The sequence below is a fragment of the Rutilus rutilus genome (assembly GCF_951802725.1).
Source record: "Rutilus rutilus genome assembly, chromosome: 5".
Classification (NCBI taxonomy): Eukaryota; Metazoa; Chordata; class Actinopteri; order Cypriniformes; family Leuciscidae; genus Rutilus; species Rutilus rutilus.
The window spans coordinates 40,972,002-40,990,183 of record NC_140213.1 but is presented as its reverse complement, the minus strand read 5'-3'; the positions used below and the strand labels follow the sequence as shown (position 1 = coordinate 40,990,183).

General features: G+C 37.6%; 2 protein-coding genes across 2 annotated transcripts; both read left to right on the top strand.

The window, feature by feature from the left end:
- Nucleotides 1–2,867: 2,867 nt before the first annotated feature.
- On the top strand, nt 2,868–4,568 carry LOC311291133 (E3 SUMO-protein ligase KIAA1586-like; the record flags this gene model as incomplete). The annotated part of the gene is made up of 1 exon (XM_084410007.1): nt 2,868–4,568. One exon carries the CDS (start codon nt 2,868–2,870, stop codon nt 4,566–4,568), a length of 1,701 nt encoding a protein of 566 aa, XP_084266133.1.
- A 3,547-nt stretch (nt 4,569–8,115) lies between these two features.
- On the top strand, nt 8,116–10,477 carry LOC311291132 (mu-type opioid receptor-like; the record flags this gene model as incomplete). Its single annotated transcript, XM_084410006.1, has 1 exon — nt 8,116–10,477. The coding sequence occupies one exon, from the start codon at nt 8,116–8,118 to the stop codon at nt 9,091–9,093; it is 978 nt and encodes a 325-aa protein (XP_084266132.1). The 3' UTR covers nt 9,094–10,477.
- Between the last annotated feature and the right edge of the window lie 7,705 nt (nt 10,478–18,182).

Below are 18,182 nucleotides of genomic sequence, written 5' to 3'. Positions count from 1 at the left end.
ATTTGGAGGGAACACCTGTGAGAAGAGCATTACAGTAGTCTATACGTGAAGTGACTAGTGCGTGAATGAGAGCGGCAGCAGTGTGCGAAATACGGGGGGGTCCGGGGGGGCTCGACCCCCCCGATTAACCCATGAGACCCCCTGAAAACCTCAAAAGCAAAATTTGAAGGGGGTCTCAAATTTTGCCAATTTTTTTTTTTAAATGTAATATTTTATTGTCACAAATGGTCACTAAAATGTTTTTAAGCTCACCATGTCCAGTATTCAGAATTCAAAACATTTATTTACAATCACAAATGTTCTATTTTTTGCCAAGCGGAGCCAGCCAGTCCTGTGCACGTATGCAAATTGGCCATGTGCACCAAACAGAAGAAACATTGAGAAGTCATACTAAAAATGGCTAGCAAGCGAAAGCTAAACCAGAGTGTATTACTCACACACTTTGGGTTCACATCCAAAAAGGTGGCACTCAGAGATGAAGAACCACTCACTACCAGAACAGAGGATCCTCTCCCGCCCAGTGACTACCCAGAAAATCAACGATTAGTTGAGGCCGAGTGCTCCAAAGACGCAGCAGGTGCTGAGGTAAATTAAGCTGACTGCTGCTAGCACAAGTAGGATTGCCAACTGTCCCGTATTAGCCGGGACGTCCCGTAAATTGGACCTAATTTATTTGTCCCGTTTATTGACTGTAACGCTGATCTAACCACTGACTGAAATAACAGCAACACGATCACGAGATTCACGACACCGGTCATCATCCAATCACAGGCCATACTCGCGCGCATCAGACCCGAATAACAAACTCTAAATTGAGAATTAATCATTATTTTGGGACGAATCATTGTTTGATTTGCGAACAGAATCCTCTGCTGTCTGGTCGCTCCCGGTTCGATCCGGACTCGCGCTAACGCAAATCCCTTTCACTTTCTGCGTTAGTCAGCAAATCAGTTTGGCGAATTAAAACAACGTGATTATTGTTCATGAGTCCAACATGCATCCATCCAGCCACGCAAGAAAACATCAAATCTACCTGAGGGAATAATATGCTGATGTGATTTGCTGCTCAAGAAACATTTCTGATTATTATTAATGTAAAAAAAAAAAAAAAAGTCAGGATTCTTTGATGAATAGAAAGTTCAAAGGAGATTTATCTTAAATAAAAAAGCTTTTGTAACATTATAAATGTCTTTACTGTCACTTTTGATTAATTTAATGCATTCTTGCTGAATAAAAGAAGGCTATTACTTTCTTTAATTTCTTTCAAATGTAGTGTATAATGTTACAAAAGCTTTCTATTTCAGATAAATGCTATTATTTTGAACTATGGTTTGCAATATGACTTTTTTTGTATGACCTTAAAATTCGTTTTAGAATTAAATTGTACATAAATAGGTTAAAGGCAGGGTCGGCAGTTTTTTTCAACAACAACAAAAAAAAAAAGTCAGTTTTTTTTTACAACTTTATTTATATACCAATACATAACTAGATGAAAAAGTTTGTAGACAAACTTTAAGTTGGCATGAAAAAGCCTTGCCAGAAAGTTTGAAGAATTTTTAAAAGCTTGAAGTTTGAAGGTTTTTAGTTTTAATTAGTTTAAGTTTTAGTTTAAAAGTTTGAAGGTTTTCAGTTTAGAAATAGATAGAAAGAAAGCTTAAATAAGTCTTGATTGATTAGAAATAGTACATAGAGCGGCAACTAATGGAGTCTAATGAGCCTCTCCAACTGTCAAAATTTGAATTTAGTTTGGAGTTAGAAAGAAAGAAAGAGAGAGAAAGAAAGAAAGAAAGAAAGAAAGAAAGAAAGAAAGAAAGAAAGAAAGAAAGAAAGAAAGAGAGAGAAAGAAAGAGAAAGAGAAAGAGAAAGAAAGATAGTTTGTACCAAAGTTTGAATAAGTTTTAAGTATAAGTAGTGTATAGATAGATAGATAGATAGATAGATAGATAGATAGATAGATAGATAGATAGATAGATAGATAGATAGATAGATAGATTTTTAAAAGCTTGAAGTTTGAAGGTTTGAAAAGTTTGAAGGTTTTTAGTTTTAATCAGTTTAGTTTAAGTTTTAGTTTAGCAGTTTTAGAAGTTTGAAGGTTTTCAGTTTAGAAATATTAGATAGAATGGAAAATGAATCTGGGTTGATTAGAAATAGTACATAGAAAGGCAGCTATTCTGTCTAATGAGCCTCTCCAACTGTCAAAATTTGAATTTAGTTTGGAGTTAGAAAGAAATATAAGATAGATAGATAGATAGATAGATAGATAGATAGATAGATAGATAGATAGATGGTAGCGAGGGAGAGTGACAGTCACCCAGCCAATCATTCCATTCGTTCCGAATGGAAATAAGTAGCTCTGTTTATTGCGCCCTGAGAGGACTACAGACACTCAATTTGTATACTCTCTTTTTCAGAGTACTTACATTTTAATTATGTATTGGTATATAAAGAAAGTTTAAACAAATTTGCCGACCCTGCCTTTAAGCAAAACAAATGTGTTTATGTCTGAGAACACCCAAATATTTTGAGTGTCCCTTATTTTCCTGTAAAGAACCACAATTGTCCTGCATTTTCCTTTTCTGAAGTTGCCAAATCTAAGCACAAGTGACTTGCCGACTGGTTGGACAACAAAGCAGGTGGGCGAATGGAAAGACCGCAACCCTTGGCTTGACATTAAGTCAGGAAAATTGGGGTGTTTAGTGTGTAGAAAAGCAAAAACGTTGCTACTCTCAGAAAAGGGACCGGGTTTACACCTTGCAGAAGAATGGATCAACGGTGATGTTACTAGCTCTGAAGCAAAGAGGCTACGAAAGAAAATATACAAACACAGGGACAGCCAGGCCCACACAAGGTCAGTGGAAATAGCCCAGATGAAAGAGAAAGACACCCTCCCGAACACTTTCATTGATATACAGTCAGATTTACTCAAGAAAACCACAGTCTCGTTTAGAACAGCTTACACCGTGGCAAAGGAAAGGCTATCGTACAAAAAGCTCAACCCACTCATGACAATGCAGGAGCTTAATGGAGCTGAAGTTGGCAATATCCACAAATCTGACCATGCATGCGCAGAAATAATCAGTCACATTGCCAAGGAAATGCGCCGCAAATTCATCTGCAATGTGAAAGAAATGGATTCACGGGTGTCAATCACAATTGATGAAAGCAACATTCATGGCAGTCCCTATCTAATAATCTACGTAAGATGTGATGTCAGCGGTAAGGGGGATGTAGACAATGTTTTCCTGGATCTAGTGGAACTTACAGATGGGGTCGATGCTGAATCTATTTATAACTCAATGATGGCGAGTCTACATAAAGCTGGAATGGATGATGACTTTTTGAAGACGCATCTGATAAGCATTGCCACCGATGGAGCTGCGGTGCTTACAGGAAAAGCCAGTGGGCTTGTCGTTAGACTCAAAGAAAAGTTTCCGAACATGCAGTCTGTTCACTGCCTGGCACATAGATTAGAACTGGCTGTCAAAGATGCTCTTAAAGAAGTGGCTGGCACTAATCAGTTTGAGTTCTTTATTTCAAAGTTATACTCACTCTACAATCAGTCAACCAGGAACACCAGATTGCTGAGAGAAGCAGCGGCCGAGCTCGACGTGGAAATACTGAAAATAGGTCAAATCTTCACCATCAGATGGGTTGCCAGCAGCTTTAAAACAGTAAAAGCAGTATGGAAAGATTTCCCTGCACTAGCACTCCATTTCAAAACAGCCAGTGAGGACACATCACGCAATGATCTTGAGAGGCAAAAATACAAGGGACTTCTGAAGCACCTTGTTAACTCAGGATTTTTGGAAGATTTGGCAGTCATGAAAGACATTCTGCGTGAACTCCAGAGCCTGTCTCTCAAGCTGCAGAAAAGAGAAATGTCACTTGTGGATTCAAGTCTCGCCATCCAACAAACTATCGATGTTTTGACGGCCATGAAGACGACTGGTGGGGGGAAATCAACCAAGAAGGCTGAACAGTCCGTCTCATCCAGCCTTTTTAAGGGTGTAGAGCTGAGTGAAGGCAGGGCGAAAATAAACAGGTCTCGGTTTTATGAATCAGTGATTGCGTCTCTAACTAAGCGATTACCGGAGTCAAATTTGGTCCTGATGCTCAAAGCTCTTGACAAGCGTTTTTGGCCAGGAGAGCAGGAGGACCTGATTTTGCATGGTGAACCAGAAGTACACAGCCTTGCGAAAGCGCTTGGAGAACCAACCAGGGAGGCCGTGGAGCAGTTTCGAGACTGGAAACTACAGGGTACTGCACCGGGGAAAACATTGGAAAGACTTTGCATAGCAAGTCGCACGTATCTCCCCACGTCAGCTGAGTGCGAACGAGGCTTTTCCGCAGTTAATAACACGGGCAACCAGACGCGCAACAGGTTGCGTGAAGACAGCCTGTCTTCACTCCTGTTTGTGGACCTCAACGGACCTCCTCTGGACAAATTCGACCCAGTTCCATTCGTCAGAAGCTGGATTAAAGCAGGACATCGCCTCTCTTCTTCCTGGAAACCAGGACGGCAACCACAAGAAGTCAAGCTAAGACATCTTTGGTCTATTCTAACTTAAACCTTGAGCGTTCTTCTGGGTCTTTTTGACCCTCAAATGACTTTTGCTAAAAAAAAAAAAAAAACTTTGTCCAAATGGCATGAAACTTTGTACGTCTCTCATCCCTTTCTAGATCTACAAAACACATTAAATTGTAATGATATCTGTTTTTATGTTAGCGACAAAATTTAACAACCAAAACAGAAACAGCGCAGAACACACATAGACAGAAATTAAGTGGCACACTTCTAACAATGGTAAAAACATTCACAATGCAAAATTATCATGCTCACGCGTGCACACACACACACACACACACACACACACACACACATACAGAGGAATACATTTGTGAGACTATAGAAACTGCTCTCTTATAATTTGTCACATAAAATAGTCCAAAATGCGGAACCACCAAAAAAAAAAAAAACATGTGAACACTCACACACACACATACACAGAGAGAGAGAGAGGGAGGGAGAGAGAAAGAGACAAAAGTTACTGCCTTATTTTTTGCTAATTTGTTATTGCTGTTCAGTTCATTGCAATTTGATGTTCATGTCATGTATTTGTAACCAATATGTAATATAACTGTTCATATCTGTTCTGTTAGTTAATAACTGAAGTGTAGATTACATTTGTACAATTATATGAAAAAAAGAGAAGATTGAAATAAATTATAAACTCTAAAAACTCAACTTTTCTCTTTGTAACATCTTTTTTTCAGGTTTGATTCTAATCATAATAATGTAACATAAAAAAAGCCAAAAAGTGACAAAAAGCCATTTTTATTCTTATAATAGTGATTTCATAATATTTAGATATGAATCCAACTGGAAAAACTTGTGAAAAGATATCTTTCAGTTAGTCAAACAGCAAATAGCATATAGTGGAGCTCATGCAGGCTCTCATTTGCAAGTGCACTGATTGCGTGCCAGTCTCCAATAGGCTACCTGGCATTTATTCAGTTGATTGCTCTTGTAAGTGCGCCAGATTGGTGCCAATTATTGTCATTTCGGCTGTAATGCACAACTTTGCCTCTCCTTGTTATAAAACAACATGCATCCAAACAACTTTAGCCAATGCAACCTCCTATGTTGCATTGCCGTTTGTTTGAAATGTAACATCTATGCAAGATAATCCTTGAATCATTTCTTATTTAAGGCCATTCCCGTTTCGAATATGTGATTGTGTATTGTCAACAATAAGCATAAACATTCTGCATTTCCATTTTGCAGTGTGGATCATTCATTGCGACATTTAATCTGATTCTCATGTTTAAGAATCTGTTATTTGATAAAAAACTCCATGCTACTGCCCACTGAGATGCTTTTAAAGCTACTGTTGTCCATTATTTTGGCCTTCAAAACACCTTAAAATGCACATGTCGAGATAAGGAAAATCAAAAAAAAATTAAGTGTTTAAGTGTGTGTGTGTTGTCATGCAGGCTATAGACTGATTGTCTTGGCTTGCATCCATGAAATATTGTAATGTTATATGCCTACTGCAAATTGAGAAAATTTAGATCGGTATTGCGCAACAATCGGGAGACGGGGACCCCCCCGAATATTGACGGGTATTTCGCACACTGAGCGGCAGTATTATTATTTGAAAGAAAGGGACGGAGACGGTTAATATTACGCAAGTGGAAGTATGCAATCCGCGTGATATTATTAATTTGAGCTTCAAAGGATAGTGTGCTATCCATGATGACACCCAAACTTTTAACCTGTGAAGAAGGACAGATTGCAATATTGTCAATGTACAAAGATAGACAATTAGATTTAGACAAAACAGATCTAGTGCCAACAAGCAAAGCCTCAGTTTTGTTGCCATTTACCTTCAAGAAGTTAGCTGAATAGCTCCACCTGTTAGCTTGTATAACCTTTTTATAAAATTTTCCTTCACTGTGGTATGTGTGTGTGGTGTGGAGAGTGTTCTTTTTCAGGAGCTGTGGCCTTTTTGGCTTAGGAAATTGATCGTTTCCCTCCTATCTTTGGTTGTGGTGTCTACAACGTGTGCCGTGACTGATCATTTCACTGGGGCTCTTTGTGCTGTGAGAGTGAGTGTGTAGTGTGTGTGTGTGAGGGGAACATATATCTCTTGCAAGGCCGCAGCTTCCTTTTTGTGAACATTGTATTTGACTGTTTGAGGCTGTCCCTTTTTCTCTGTGTATGGGTTTTTATTGTAAATTATAAAACTTATTTTTGTAATTTTGTATAAATACCTGTCTCCATGCTTTTCTGTCTTTAGTGGGGAACCTGTGTGCGGATAATATTCTCTGGGTGAAATTCCCAGGGTGGTGTAGTCTAAACTAAAAAAAAAAAATATATATATATATATATATATATATATATATATATATATATATATATATGTGTGTGTGTGTGTTCTTTGTTCCTGTGGTTTCCACACAAGCAAGACTCTGGCTTTGCTAAACTGCTGTCTGGATCCTTTTCTCTATGCCGTCTGTTCAGGAAATATTCTAAAATGTATCAGAAAGAAATAATTCTCCCTGCTGTTCTTGTGTGTTTTGCAGTAGATGAACACATGCTGTTGAAGGAGAAACAATATTTGAAATTCATCTGACTGCATTTCATACATGCATTCATTCATACATGATCAAATTATTGATTTGGTCTCATGAGAGACCAAAGTATCCCAGAGTATGGATTACCAGAATTCTGTATTTTATTAATATGGGCCTTGGAAAAAAACTAAATAGGTTTCTTGTGGTTTAGCTGCATTTAGTTATTGTTCAAATTGAAGACAATTGTTCTTACTTTTTTTGCATACATATGCCAAAATGCATGCAATCTGTTTAAGTCAATAAGAAATTAAAATATGTTGTGAACCAGAAACGAATTGTTCAGAAATCTGAACTTATTGTTTTGAGAGACAAACTCATTCGAGAATTGAGCCAAAGTGATTGAGAAAAACTGTAAAACTTAGAATTAAGAACATCCTATAAGTAGTGATATATTACCATGGTGTTATATATTATTATGAGCTTAAGAGTTTTAATATTTTTTTTTATTTAAAAAATAAGCATATGAGGTAAATGTTTGCAGCTTGCAAAAGAGACTTCATTAAGAGTAAAAGGAAGAAGAGAAAGAAACGTCTGAAAACCACAAACCACAAGAATACAGCTATTTTACAAATAAGCTAAAAAATAATGCAAACAGAAGGCTTCAACAAAATCATATACCATCGATTAACAACCAACAATAATGTACAGTATGTGAAAAATGTTAACCTATTCTATTACACCCAGTAAACAAAATAATGAACGTTTAAAATAGCATCATATGACCCCTTTAAGGGTGAAGTGTCAGTTCATAATGTTGTATCTGTATCTTTTATTTTAATTGCATTGTTTGGTTTAGAAGAAAATATATATAGTGAGTCAAAGGAGAGCTTTAATGAATTGTTTTTTTTCCCTTGATTGAGATAAGAGCAAAGCTGTGGTTTTAGTTTACAAGAAGTGGGAGGAGTCGACATAGCCCCTGTTCTTCAAGCAGTCATAACTTACATTCAGCATTTTCCAGACCAAAACAATTTTTTGATCATGATGGAGCTCAACGTAAGCTTCAATTCCACATCTAACAACACTGCTGTGGGTTCAGAACAGATTGCTCCTGCTGTAGTTCTGGGTTTGTGCTGTTTGGTGGGTTTGCCAAGCAATATCGCTGTAATCATCAGCATTGCTCGTGAGTGGAGCACAAATCTGAGCTTTACCTTAAGCCTAATGCTAAACCTTGCTGTCTCTGATGCTTTGACCCTTTGCTTGGCTCCTTTCGTGCTGTGTGGAATACTGTTTGGATGGACACTTGGCCTTTGGTCTTGTAGGATCCTGTTCTTCTTGGGTCACTGGAGTCTGTATGTTGGTGTCCTGACGGTCACCTCCATGAGTGTGCACCGCTATCACAATGTCATCAAGTCAAGGATCACTAACAGGAAGCTACTGCACAGACTGGAAAGACGACACAGACGCCTTCATCTGACTGGCATCTGGATTCTAGCCTTTGTTTTGTCCCTACCAATATTTTTCACTCAAGAAGTCAAAGACAAGGATGGATTGCAAAGATGTCAGAGGACAATGGAGCCACCGTCTATAGTAGTGGCTGTTTTGCTTCTTGAGATCCTGTTTGGGTTCGTCATTCCATTTTTGATCATGTTAACATGTTATCTCTGGTTGCACAAAGGCTTGAGCCAAAAAGCCAAGAGCTCCAGTCTAACTAAAGTTGCACAGGACAAGAAACCCAGAAATCAGGCGGCAAACGTTAAGACTTACAAGAAGAGACTTGTGGTCAGCATCGTTGTGGCTTTCTTTCTGTTTTGGACTCCTGTGCACATCATCAATGTGATTGATATAGTTACTACTCTGACTAAAACATCTCATCCAGATGTTTATGCCCGACTGACGTCCTTCCGTAGAGTTTATGGTGATGCAAGCAAGACTCTGGCTTTGCTAAACTGCTGTCTGGATCCTTTTCTCTATGCCGTCTGTTCAGGAAATATTCTAAAATGTATCAGAAAGAAATGATTCAAAATTTCTGATTGGATTATTTACTTCCATGTTTTAAAGACTCCCTGTTTCCTCATTGCTGTTCTTGTGTGGTTTGCTATAGATGAACACATGCTGTTGATGGAGAAACAAAATTCAACATTCTTCTGACTGCATTTCATTTACACACATCCATTTATACATACTGTCATATTTATCAACATGAATAGAGTAAGTATAACATTGTAAATAATCACACAGAGAAAGAGATTTTTTTTATTTCTTAATGATCACTGTCACAATTTGTGAAAAGATGACAAAATTGAAACCTATTAAGCACATAATAAAAACAGTGTGATAAATATGCAATCAGTATCTGTAAAAGAAGTAATTAGCCAAATTTGATTAAATGTAGGGTTGAAAAATCCAGCAAATGTGTGATATTCTAGTACATGTCCTACATAACTTTATACTGCTCTGATATAATATACTGAATATTATACTGCTCTGACCATTATTGGCATTGTTGTAAAGCTTTCACATCTGTTCTGTTTAACACCTGAAGGGTGACCTCCTTGAGTGTCCTGATGTTTGATGAGGCGTGTGTTGCTCAACTTGTCTCTGCAAAATCCCCCACAGGTGCCCATAGTGTTAGGTCAGGTGAAATCCATGTCCATTGAAGGATTGTCACTAGGGAATTAATAGAGTCATTGTCATGTTTAAAAATTGTGAATTCATGTCACCTTTAATTTAGCACAACTCTTCACTCCTTCAACACTCATTCATCCCTATATAAGAACTTAACTACCACTGAACTTCACTGTGGGGACTAGGAACTTCTCACTGCACTGCTCCCCCTTGCAATGTAATACATCTTGGATGCTGTTAGATCCAAAATTATCGATTTGGTCTCATGAGACCAGAGTATGGATTACCAGAAGTCTATTTTTGGTAATATGGGCCATGGGAAAATTAGACTAAATGGAAAATGTTTATTTTGCTTTATTTGGCTAGGTGTTAGTTCCCGTGTGGACATCAACAATGCATTTCACTTCTGCATGTTGCGACTTGCAGTGTGATGTGTGTGATATGAAACGGTCACTCTTCTCACAGCTTTTACCAGCTCTGAAACATTTCTCCAGCTCTTTTCTTAGCAAACAAAAATCTGTCATGAAATGAAAGCTTAAATTGAAGAGTTTCTGTGTTACTTTTGCTTTGGTAATCCTCTTGTACCAGTATCCTCTTTTGTGCAAAAAAATAAGTCTTCTGACAGTTCTCTCTCAAGTGGTTTCATTGTTGTCAATATTAAGTATGAGAATGATTCAATGAGCTATATAACACTTTTAAGTGTCAAGAAATTACTTGTTTAAATGTGTTGGTTCCACATACTCACCTGTTGATTAAAAACTGCCTTCATCTTACTCTAGACATTTTGAGTAAAAATGTGTTCTCATTTTTGCAACACAACATAACAATTAAAAGATTCTTATAACACTTTGATAAGAATCTTATTTTCCTGATTAATATTGATATGCTAGCCTAGAAATCTAGACACACCCTAGCAGCAGCAAATTTTATTTTGCAGCCAGTGTCGTCTAGCAACTCTCTGTTGGCTTGCGACCTGGAAAAACCAAACTCTAGTCAGGCCAATCACATCGTGTAAAGAGTCGGTGGGTGGGCTTAATATAATGACGGCAGAGTTGTGACGATTCCACGTGAATTCCCTGCTACTTGAAAACAAAGAAGATGGCTGCTGCTGCTGACGGCGAACAGTAGTCTTTCGAATCGTCTTTGGCCGCGACTCTGGAAGACTTGGAGTTAAGCTTTTCTTTGAGAAAAGAACAAAGAACGGCACTTAAGTCATTCTTAAAAAAGAAAGATGTGTTTGGAGTTTTGCCAACCGGACACGGCGAAAGTTGAATCAATCAACTAGCTCCACTGGTGGGAAAACGCTCTGGTTGGTTGTAGCGCTATCCTATTGCGTGCAGAGGGAATTTGAAAGACAACCGTTTATTACCCCCCCGGATTGAGCCCTGCCAATGGTGTGTTCCCAGACCCAACATCTTGATGTGGGTCTGGCTTGTCAGGCTATTGATATGCTTCATTGGTAAATGATCAAGCAGAGCTGTTGGAACATTATGGGCCCTATCATACATCTGGCGCAAGTGTTTTTTGCTAGTTTCAGCCCGACAGAGTTCTCTTTTTCACATCCTGTGCCATGTTGTTGCACCTATTTGTGCAAAACGAGGTTTGTTTGAGCGTATTGTTGGCATGTTGCTATTTTGAGGTAACTGAAATAGACTGTGCCATTGACCAACAAAAACCTGGTCTAAAGTCAATGGCGCAGTGTTTTTTATTCTAAGGGCGCATTAGTAATATGCACCTATAGGCGGGTGCACAATGCGTGTACACTCTGCTTATTACACACGCAGAAGCACACAAACTAGCCAAATATTAAAAATAAAAGGATTTGTGATAGATTTTTCCTGTACGCACCTGACTTAGGTTGAACCGAGCGTCCTTGACACCTGAGAATATTATACTCAGCTGAGTTGCCTCTGAAAGCGCGGGTTGACGCACTCTTACCGCATAAATAAAATGCCCAAGAATTAGAGTTACCTGACCGCAAAAAATAAATAAACAAATATTTAATTTCAATAATCAAATCTTCCATTGAAGAGTGACCTGTAGCTAGACTATGTAAAGCTGCCATGGAATCTGTACAGATTACATTTCTCAATGTCTTAACCTCTTCAATCCACCTAAGGGCTGTTATTAACCCAGTCATTTCAATAGAGTATGAAAGATTCTTCATCGAACAGGAAGAGCTCGATTCGGACATGTTAGGAAGGTGCTACGGGGCCAAATGCTGCTAAACTGTCAATGAATTGAGGTGAGACTGCTGAATATATATAACGTTACACCTCTTATCATTGATTGCTGAGTGCTCTCCACTCATGTTAAAGGGATACTCCACTTTTTTCGGAAATAAGCTCATTTTACAACTCCCCCAGAGGTAAACAGTTGAGTTTTACCGTTTTAGAATCCATTCAGCCGAACTCCGGGTCTGACGGTACCACTTTTAGCATAGCTTAGCACAGATCATTGATTCTGATGAGTCCAGTAGCATTTCTTTCAAAATGACCAAAGAGTTTCAATATTTTTCCTATTTAAAACTTACCTCTTCTGTAGTTAAACCGTGTACTAAGATCGACGGAAAATGAAAAGTTGCGATTTTCTAAGCCTATATGGCTAGGAACTACTCTCATTCCAGCGTAATAATCAAGGAACTAATGTGGCTGTACCATGAGTGCAGCAGGCGTAGTGATATGACGCCATAATGGCGCTTTTCTTTTTTAGTGAAACACTTCGAGGCTTCGTTTGGCCATAGTCACGTGACATAGGTGTTTTGAATCACGCTTCGGATCAGTGTTTCGAAACATCTGCGCTTCGGGATCTCGCAAAGCTTCGGAACGACTGTTTCGCGTCAGCCATCCTTACACGACAGTGATAGCAGAGTAAATGATTTGAGAATAGCTGTTTAATAATCCAGCAATAGATCGTTAAAAGTGAGAAGTGGATTTATGTTTGAGTTTTGAGAAGTTCGTTGTGAACCTGATTGCGACAAGAAGATAAAACTAACGTGATAGGATCAATCTGGCGATCTTTTTCCTTGAAACTTTTTCTTCCTTTTGTTCTCTGATTTATATTTCTTCTTGGTGAGTACCGATTTCTTTATAAGAAATGTATTTTGGGAATGTGGAAACTGTTTTTGTAATCTTAATGTGTAAAATACATTGAAAAAATGATGAGTGATGTAAAAAATTAGTTTGAAAATGCTTTAAGTGTTTCTGATATAATATATTAGTGCATATAGTTATGTTTAAATGTTTGAAAGACATACTTTTTGTTGAGATTATATTTTTCTCTATTGTAAAGTGTGTGCCATGCGGTGCTAGCTTTGCTAGCTCTGCATATAGACTCTAGTGTGTTAATTAAGCACATGGTGACTAGCATGTATTTGTTTCCTGTATCCAAATAATTGAAACAGACATTTTAGTAATTTGAAACTGTTTATTTGAATGTGTTTAACTGATGATTGTTTTGGCTTTGTTTTTGCAAGGCCGGGTTTTTTGTGTTTCTTGTTTTATTTCTCTCTTTTGTGAGTTCTGAATTGCTGCTGTGATCTTGAATTCTGTCCTGGCTGTGGATCCTTATCCCTGGTTTGGACTGGCGAGCCATCCCATATTCTCGTACCTGGAAACAGAGCAAAAGAGTTGTGAGAGTTGCAAGAAAGAGTTTTCTGATTGGTAGGACAGACTGCACACATTACGGTTTTTTTCTTTTTCCAAATTTTTCCTGGATTTCCCTGAGGACAAAGTTTTTTTTTTCTTCTTCTTCTTCTATCTTCATGGACTGAACTCATTAATTAATTTTTTATGAACATTCCTATTTTTTGGGGGGGAATTTGAAATTGAGACATTGAACTTGAAATTGAGACACTGAGGTCAAATTTCAGAAACTGACATTGGGAATTGTTGACTATTTCTGTGTTTATCATTTATTTCAAATACTGTGTTACTGTTATTCATTTGTTTTTATTTTGTTTTATTTCATTCTGCCAATTTTGAAAAATACAACATATGCAAGACAACAAACAAAGAGAAAAGAAATACACTTACCTTTTAATTAGCTACATTCCAGTATTCCGAGTGGTTCATTTATTTTATATATTACTATCATCTTTGCTAATAATTGCTTCTGTGAGTCGATCCGAAAATCTTCTGTTTCTGGTCCATGGTTTTGATTTTGTAGGATCTAGTATCTAGCCGGGTGTTACAAACAGAACGTTTTAGTACATTGATGTGTTTCGAAGTGTTAGAATGTTAGGCCTAAAAGGGGAAGTAAGGTTAGATGTCTGAGTTATGATTAGTTTGATTTACAGTTTTATTGAACCAATCAGATAAGAGTAAATCGAGAGCCAGCGAGAAGCTCATTTGATTGGCTACATGAAGAAGGTGGACCCGCCCTCCTCTTCACGCTTGCAAAACTCAATGAGTGAGAGAATCGTGCCAAAACTGGAAGCGCAGGTAAAAGAAAGACGCACCTGTACAAATCGAGTTATTTCGGGAACTTTTTTGCCCCATGCACACAACAAGTCATTTAGACATTTGAAACAGCTTATTTTTTACACAAAGTTTGATTTTACGCAATTAATCTGTTTTGCAGTTCCTGACTCTGTTGTTTTCGGCAGCAAATTGCCGTTCACAGGCTTGCAGTGCTTTTGGCCGTATTTGTGCGATAAAACCGAGCCAGAAGTGTAAGCGTGGAAAAATGGAAGTCAGAAGAATACAGATCCTATTTATTTTGCGTTAGCTCAAAGCTGCAGTTTCACAATACATGCATTACACTTACGAATAATAGTAAAATGCTGCAAATATTTTTTCCTTACACTTGAAAGGCGATTTACACCTTTACAAATCTTCTCTTGCGCATGCAAATTTAGTTTACGATTGCAATCTTATGTACACTTTCACAAATCTTACCCTGTGGCCTGTGCATACGATTCTTTATGACATCATATTACCTTCATACGGAACTCTTTGTGTCTGACTAACTCACATAATCTGTGGTTGTGTTGTACGTGTCCAAGTGCGTTATATTTGTATCAGACAAATGTGGCTACTATGTATCAAATTTTGAGAAATCTAGCACAAACAACCACTGAGTTACCGATGCTCAAACAAAAGGTATTACTTTCATCCCCGGTCTCCCCTAAATGTTTAGTAAAAGGGCTACATTAAGAGTAAACGGAAGAACAGAAGATAAAGAAATGTGTGAAAACGTGTGAAGAAATGTTTGAAAACCACAAACCAGAAATAACATCAAGAGGAAGATGAATGAAAGGGTGCATCAACACATAGGACCGAGTTCAAGAGACTTCCTTCAAAGTGAGGTTTGGACAGTGCGAATGACAATGGAAATAACCCTGCAAAAGTTGGTTTGAGTTGTTTTATTTAGCTTGTTGCTTAACTGTGTTGCTACTCTATTATTTTACTTTATCCACAATAAATGATTTACTGCGAATGTGCAAGACTTCAAATGCATTAGCTGCAATGGGTAAACAAATAGAAGATGAACAAAGTGCAGTAAACCCTAAAACTATTTGTGCGACAATTCTATGATTGGTCGAATTTTCTGTACAGCATTATGGGTAATGTAGTTTTTACTCTGAGTTTCCCCCAATACACTCCTGTGGATTAACTGAACCCACCAGACTAGCAATCTGTACTAGTCCACCACAGTGTTCCATTGACCATCATGAGTTCATCCCTTTTCAACAATTTAGACTTTGTCTCTTACCAGTCTCAGCTTACGCCACTTCAGTTCTTTTGATGATTCCAGTGGTGTCTCTCTTGGGCCCCTGCGGTCGGCCCCTCTCTCTCAAGTTTGCGAGGTAGGGCTGGAACTACTCGGTCCAGGTGGCCAAACACCGTCCGCTCTCGGGTCCAAGAGACACATCCAATGAATCCTGCCGACAACGCCAAATTGTAGTGGCAAACAATTTTCTAATACTGAATAAGAGACAAACAGGTATCAATTGTCTTTAACAATTATTTATTCCCTTGCAAGGAAAGGTCAGCAGTCATACAGTCATTACAAAGTGCCTGCAGAGTGTGACAACGAGTGGGAGGTATCCTTCATTCTTTATAGTTGTTCCTCCCCCAAGGTTGTTTTACCGAGGCTACATCAAGATACATCTTAGCCATAACTAACATATTGTTTAGATTTGTCTATTATACTTAATCATATTACACCCTTGAATGGAGACTCTCTGTCTCAGTCATACATTCAGTCACATTAACTTTTGTCCGGTCATATACAAAGACATACACATACATATATTAATCAGAATATGTATCAACACCACATTAATCTAATTACCATCATATTTCTAAGATTCTATGAATATAATTAAGTGCAAACATAATAGAACATTAAATTTCTTCCACACAACACAAATTCCACTTTTAAATAAAGTTATTTAAAAATAAATAAGCTGAAATAATGTGAACAGATGACTTCAACAAAATCATATACCATCGATTAACAATTTCGGAGCTCACCAGAGGTCTGTAAAGGTTTATTTGTTATTGTTAAAAAAATCTATTTTCCTATGAAGAAAATGATTGTTGGTTTTACTTCAGGAACCCAAATGTCTAATGCAAGGGTGTCTAAACCTTCTCCTGGAGGTTCACTATCCTGCACAGTTTAGCTGCAACCCTAATTAAACGCATCTGAACCAGCTAATCAAGGTCTACAGACCGAACTCTACATTAATCCGGATACATTTGAAAATGGCATTTTCGTTTCAAAAAGCTCTCCGTCCACATGAGTGTTTTCAAGTGTTTTCCAAAAGTTTCTCATCCACACTGAAATGTCATAAAACGCTAAATTCACCTTAATGCGCATGCGTATACCCTCATAAAAGCTCAGTGATATGTGTGATGTATTTTTTTAATGAATAAAATAGTAAACTGTATATCAAACAAATCATAATTCTGACTTCTAACCTTACTTCTCCTTTCGGCCTAACATTCTAACACTTGAACGAAAAAGGCGTCCTCTAAAGATTGTGTCGAAACCAGTGGAAAATTCTGAGATGCTGGCTAGACAATATCAAAAAGATAATAATAAACAAGATAATTTCAGCTGTCAGATTCCATTCCCCCACCCCCATGACTTGATGTAGTGGCTTAAATGATGCTGATTCGATTCTGTGGGGGTGGAGCTTTACCAGCATTAGTTTGATAAATATTAGAACATAATTGTGTAAGAAACCTACCCTTTACGAAAAAGAAGTATACTTAAAGTTAATTTTATGAAGAATACTTAAGTAATGTTCATGTATATTTTTAAGTATACATTATGAAGTAAGTATACTAATGTCAATATGTACTAGTAGTAAACTTGTAAGTGTACTATTTTAATACCACTTGGGACTAAATTGGCCCACTTTCAGTATATAAAAGTATATGTTTAAGTGTACTATAAGTGTAACAGTAAGTGCACAACTAGTTCATAATTATGTTTCTCATTTGTACTGCAAGTGAACTTATGGGTATAGTAGTTTACTATTTTAATACTTGTAGCAACTTTGAAGTATACTCTCAGTAAACTACTAGTTTAGTTTAGTTTTTATACTACAAGTTTTCTTTAAGTGAACTTAACATTATACTGATAGTTTACTATTTATATATAATTTTTGCACTTGCAGTAGGCCTATACTACTATGTTCAAATGTTATTTTTATACTTGAAAAATACCTTTAACTGTACTTTAATTTTAAAACATTTTATTAGCTTCATGTATCCTTTTTTATCAACACTTGAATGTTGGTAAGTTTCATGAATAAAGGCAACATTTTGAACAAAAAAATTAGAAAATCTCATTTTTGTCAAAGACTACACCTTGATCAGATTCAGAAACGTGATCAAACACAGATGGAGTAGATCGAGTCCAACACCCCCAAAGCTTCACAGTCGTTTTCTCTTCATGGGTTACGCTTCATTTCATTTGGAAACATTAAAGGGTTAGTTCACCCAAAAATGAAAATTCTGTCAGTAATTACTCACCCTCATGTTGTTCCAACCATGTAAGTCTTTCGTTCATCTTCGGAACACAAATTAAGATATTTTTGATGAAATCTGACAGAATTTTGACTCCTCCATAGGCTTCCAGTGTGACCGAAACTCACCGGCCCAGAATAGTTATTAAAACATCGTTAAAATAGTCCAAGTAACTACAGTGGCACTACATTAAGTTTATCATGCGACGACAATACTTTTTAGAGAGAGTTCACGGGAGCGCCAGGACGCATGCGCGAGAACTGAGCTTAAATACTCCCAAGGAGTGAGCAGTCAGTAACAAGTAGTAGTAGAAGAAGAACGCCGTAAGCTCAGTTCTCGCGCATGCGTCCTGGCGCTCCCGTGAACTCTTGTCAGAGGCCCACATTGAGGAACACTAATAGTTGGATAAAGTCGTTATTTTTGTTGTTTTTCCGCACAAAAAGTATTGTCGTCGCATGATAAACTTAATGTAGTGCCACTGTAGTTACTTGGACTATT